Source organism: Alligator mississippiensis, chromosome 1, assembly GCF_030867095.1.
Source record: "Alligator mississippiensis isolate rAllMis1 chromosome 1, rAllMis1, whole genome shotgun sequence".
In the NCBI taxonomy this organism is placed as follows: Eukaryota; Metazoa; Chordata; order Crocodylia; family Alligatoridae; genus Alligator; species Alligator mississippiensis.
The window spans coordinates 437,801,766-437,806,456 of NC_081824.1; the positions used below are offsets into that span (position 1 = coordinate 437,801,766).

The 4,691-nt window shown below is 47.0% G+C and overlaps 1 protein-coding gene across 1 annotated transcript; it reads left to right on the top strand.

The window, feature by feature from the left end:
* Positions 1-884: 884 nt before the first annotated feature.
* On the top strand, positions 885-3,431 carry LOC106738176 (vitelline membrane outer layer protein 1). Its single transcript, XM_059724494.1, has 4 exons — positions 885-1,094; positions 1,820-1,895; positions 2,895-2,946; positions 3,131-3,431. The coding sequence occupies exons 1-4, from the start codon at positions 978-980 to the stop codon at positions 3,429-3,431; spliced, it is 546 nt and encodes a 181-aa protein (XP_059580477.1). The 5' UTR covers positions 885-977.
* Positions 3,432-4,691: the final 1,260 nt, after the last annotated feature.

Consider the following 4,691-nt stretch of genomic DNA (forward strand, 5'->3'; position numbering starts at 1 on the left):
TTAGTTACCATGCCATTGAGAAAACAGCCCAGTTTTGTTGCTCAGCTCTCTTGCTTCCTGATGTCACTTTTGTCCCTCCAGCCGAGGGTGGCAGTTTGCACTCCCCTTGAAATACCACGCTGGGATTATTCCAGCATGTCCCATTTTAGTTCAGCACCTGCAGCTCTGCCCTTCCCCAACACAGTGGCAGTTAACTAAGGAGCTGCTAGCTATCAAAAAGCATGGTGCTTATTTGGGACATAAGCACTGCAGGGAAAACGGATGGACATTCAAAGCTTTCCAGGTATCAATCCGCATCCATGTCGGTTATGGCAGGGACAGTATGCAAGTTCTCCAGTCTTTTGTTCCAGAGTGAGTCTCTCTCTCTCTCTAAAGGCACACCTGTCACTTTGTACAGTTGGGGGCCTTTGGTTTGCCTGGCTTCCTTAAGTAAGTACAAAGAGTTAATGGCAGTTTCTTTAAGTAAGTACAAATGATGGATGTTGAAGGGATGTTTCCAGGGGCTGGGGATTTGCATAACTACGCTGTGGAATTTAATATGGCTATTCATAGGATCTTACAAAGTTCCCTGCTAATGTCCCTATGAATCAGTTAGTCTCTAAGGTGCCATCCAGCTTTACCTTCAACATTATTGTTTCAGTCATCTGTGAACATCCCACAGAGGCACTGCCTTTTTGTCACATTTCAATCTATTTGTCTTCCATGCTTCCAAAACATCACCTAGGTCACAGTGCAGTCAGTTCAGGAAGTTCCAGGTCAGTGCCTGTGTGCAATTACCGCAGCTGTACTTGTCATCAGGCCAGTGAGGCAACAAAGCCCAACTTGCTTGGGTATAAATTCTGCTTATGCCCAGAGCTGCTAGTCACTCACTGGGAAGGCAGACTGAGAGTGAACCTCTCACTACGTAGTCCCTTGTCCAACTTGTGCTCTGCTTGCTTCTCTGCTGCTGTCTCCAGGACACAGGCAAGACAGTCTCCATGGCACAGGCAAGACAGTACTCCTCCAGCCTCACTGTGCCCAATGGAGGCAACTGGGGTGATTGGGGAAAAGCAGAATTTTGCCCTACTGGCCATGCCAATGGATTTTCCTTGAAGGTAATTTTTTTCCTGATCCCCTGCTATCTCCTCATTCTGCAGCAGGGACCTCTCTGAATTCTCTGCAAGTTTTAAGGGGGTTCATTCTGTCCTCTCTTCTTGATCCTTCTCCAGCCATCAGCAAACAAGGTTTCTGAATATTTGATCTTGAAATTTCAGGCCTATCATAGGAAGTGTTGTCAGCACAGCTACATCAGGGAAGGTCTAGTACCTGTTTTTTTCTTTTATTGTTCAACAACATGTTAACACAACTCCTAATAGATACAGTGCTGATGGCAAAAAAGTATTACACACATTAAGGGACTGCATGGGAACCTGCTTTGCTCAGTTCATGTAAATCTAATGTTATTTGCCTGTGCTGCTCTGAATTTGCCTGTTGCTGCCACAGTTGAAATGTAATGCTGAGGTGTGTGTGGGTGAGAAATATGGCTAGGGCTGGCTTCTCCCTCTTCCCTGATGGGTTCTAGTCAATAATCTTTGGTTTATTGACTGGATGAGGAGGAGCTGGAAAGCACAAAGGGGAATATTTAGGAAAAGTTGCCTGATCACCTCCTGTTTTCCTAGGGCAATGATGAAAACAGTAATGCACTTCTTGACTCTATAATGTGATGTCTTTTTTTTATTAATTCATAGAGTTTAATCATAGGAGGCTGAGAGGGACTGTTGGTCTCAAGGAATTTTCTTGACCCTCCCTGAAACCCTGGGTCCTTTCCCACCTCTTCCAGGTTGAGCCCGCTCAAGGCTCTGGGGTAGAACGGGATGATACAGCTCTGAACAGCATCCTTCTGTACTGTACTGATGGTACAACCATTACATCTTTTTACACCTTTTCCCTCCCTCTCTCTTTCCCCACCCCACAACAAATGCTGCAATTTGCAAGGGGACACTCCATTGACTATTCCCCTTTGTTATGGGCCTCTTCAGTCCTCATTAGAAGGAAGAAGGGATAGGGCCAAACACAAGCGGGAGGTCTTTCCTCTCACAGCAGTATAAAGGAAGGGTCCCAGTAGCAAAGGGGGGCAGAAGGGCTCTGATGGAGGAAAAGGCAGGAGCTCTAGCTGGAGTGGAACGAGAATAGACCCAGAGAAACTGAATGTGGAGAATGAGGGAGGTCTAACCAGGCATAAGGAAGGCCAGATCAGTGCTAGGCCTGTTCAGAAAGACTCAGAAACTTCATAAGGAAGGGTATGGCCAGGGAAGAAAAGACTGGAGGACTTGTACCCAGTGAAGAAAAAGCCCAGCTAAGAATGTGGAGGGACAGTAAAGTCATAAGTCGCCCTGTCAACTAGATGCTCCTTTTCTCCAGTGACTTGCACACTGAGGCAAATCAAGGCATGACTGATGAGATAAAGCAGGGACACCTGGGGTGAAGTGCCAGTTAAGGTGGAGCAAGGAACACAGCTAGTGTAAAACTGGGAACAGGGGAAAGCTGTGTGCTGTTACAGTCCTGTTTATAAATGTCCAGGCAAACTGAGTTACAGGAGTGGTTTGCATTTTTACTTTGGCTTCTCTAGGATGGGTAAAGTGGCCATTTCACATTAGAAATTCTTATTTTCTGTACAGAATGTTGGTGACTGGTGAAATAATACTAATTGCAGAGTCTTTTTAAAATGGCACAAATAAAGGTAAATGTGGAAAAAGGGATTCTTTCCCACACCTTGTAGAAATCTTTGGGTGAAATGCTGGGAAGGGGACTTCAATAGACCAAGATTTCAATCTGGAGGGGTTTCCTTCTATGTGAGGGGTGCTTGGAAGAAAGATATCTTAATTGTATGTTCCATATAAAACTGTTTTCCCAAGGCCTTCAAGTTATTCACCAGCAAACCAGGGAAGACCAGGATCAATATTGCAGGTACCCTGGGAAGAAAAAATAATTTAAAAAACCCTTCACAGACCCTTCCAGGCCTTTCTGCTTATCACTGTTATGTGTCCTGGGAATTCTGGGCCCAGTGCACAGTTGAAGAGATTGACCAGTTCCCCATAGGGTTTAGCTGAGCCTGAACACATTTTAGATAGACTGTTTTCTTTTCCTGCAGGTGGGGTCAATGGAGAGTGATGCTGTGGCATCCCAGCTTGTATCTGACCACCTTCTCACTGAATGTAGAGTCACCGCAAGACCTTGCTGATGACACAGCAGCCAACAACATCAGGTTCAGATTGTCAGATGGGAGAGTGCAAGAGGGCAAAGTAGATTCTGTCTGGGGCACTTTTGGCCCCTGGAGTGATCAGTGCCACTCTGGGGCCATCTGTGGGCTCCAGACCAAGGTGGAACCACCCCAGGATCGGGGGGATAACACGGCACTCAATGATGTGAGGTTCTTCTGCTGCAGCTTGTAAACTGCCTATGGGTAGATTGTGGGCAGATCCGTCAGGCATGTTTGGTCATGCTAGCAGAGCTGACCACTTTACTTTTTCTGCTAGCTTTGGCTAAGCACCCACTGTTCAGGGCCCTCACTTCTGCTGCAGCAGAGCTAGTAGATAACACCACAATGCCACCTGGGGCTTGTTGGAAATGCAAAATGAGCAATCAAAATTAAATTAATAAACTATCGCTTAGGTCTTGGCTGTCTTCTTTCTAGGCTTCATCTTCTGGTCATCTCTTATCTTTCAGAGGTTCTGTAAAGCCTGCAGGCCTGTGCAAACAAACATGCAAGCAGATGAGGAGCCATGCTCTCACTCACTCCCAGTGGCTGCTCCACCCCTGGTAATCCTAGGCTCCAGGCAGCTTGCTTACAGCCTGTACAGCCCCCTTCAGGCTGCTTTCAGGATCTTTTATTCTCTCCCTCTGCTGGTCCACATGGTAGGCTCTTCCTTATTCACCCTACCCGTGTCTGCTCCCTTTCTTGGGAGACTCACCCAGATCTGGTTTCTCAACCTTCAGAGAGTCCCTCCAGGTCTGGGATGGGTGTGAAGAGGTACTCTTATGGTGTAGGGCTGTTCTGGCTCCCCCACACCCATTATAACAGGGCCCAGCCCTGTTATACAGCTAAACACCCCCTCCCCCTGTCCCTATCCCCACCCTCCCAACACATGAACCAACACCAGTCTATGAAACACCATTACATTTTGGCTCTGCTTTTGATGAAAGAGGTGTCCATACCTTAGTGCACAAAATCTGGCTCAAGGACAGGTATCATCCTTGCATCTGCAGGGGAAAGGGGATTAGGAAAAGGAGGAATAATGGGATAAGAAGGAGAGCCCCTACAGGTGAGAGACTGACAAGGATGAGGTGATAGGGAGGACAGCTTGCCTCTCTAGGGCCAAAGGGGAGAAGGGCATCTGTCCAAATAACATTGTGGTACTTAAATGACTTGTCAAGCAGCTGAGAAAGCAGTTGACTCTGTCTATACTGGCTTATGGAGGGGGACTTGCCCCTCTCCCCACAGCTCCCAATGCCCTAGAGTTGATATTGTTCTGCAGTGTGTCTCCTATTGACTCAAGACAAAGGGAAAGGGTCTGAAGCTAGTTCAATGAGGGGCTCTTCAGTGGGGCTATATGAAGTAGCTCTTTGGTAAGGAGGCTGCTACTGGCTTAGACCCATGCTAGGTAACTATTGATCAAGACCATCTCCAGGCAGCCTCTACTGTCTTAACTGTG

Excerpts from the sequence above, each read along its gene's own strand:
- LOC106738176 (XM_059724494.1), top strand. The coding sequence starts at position 978 with ATGGCACAGGCAAGACAGTACTCCTCCAGCCTCACTGTGCCCAATGGA. Across the intron at positions 1,095-1,819 it reads CCAATGGATTTTCCTTGAAG|GTTGAGCCCGCTCAAGGCTC; the intron begins GTAATTTTTTTC and ends CACCTCTTCCAG. Across the intron at positions 1,896-2,894 it reads CCTTCTGTACTGTACTGATG|GCCTTCAAGTTATTCACCAG; the intron begins GTACAACCATTA and ends TGTTTTCCCAAG.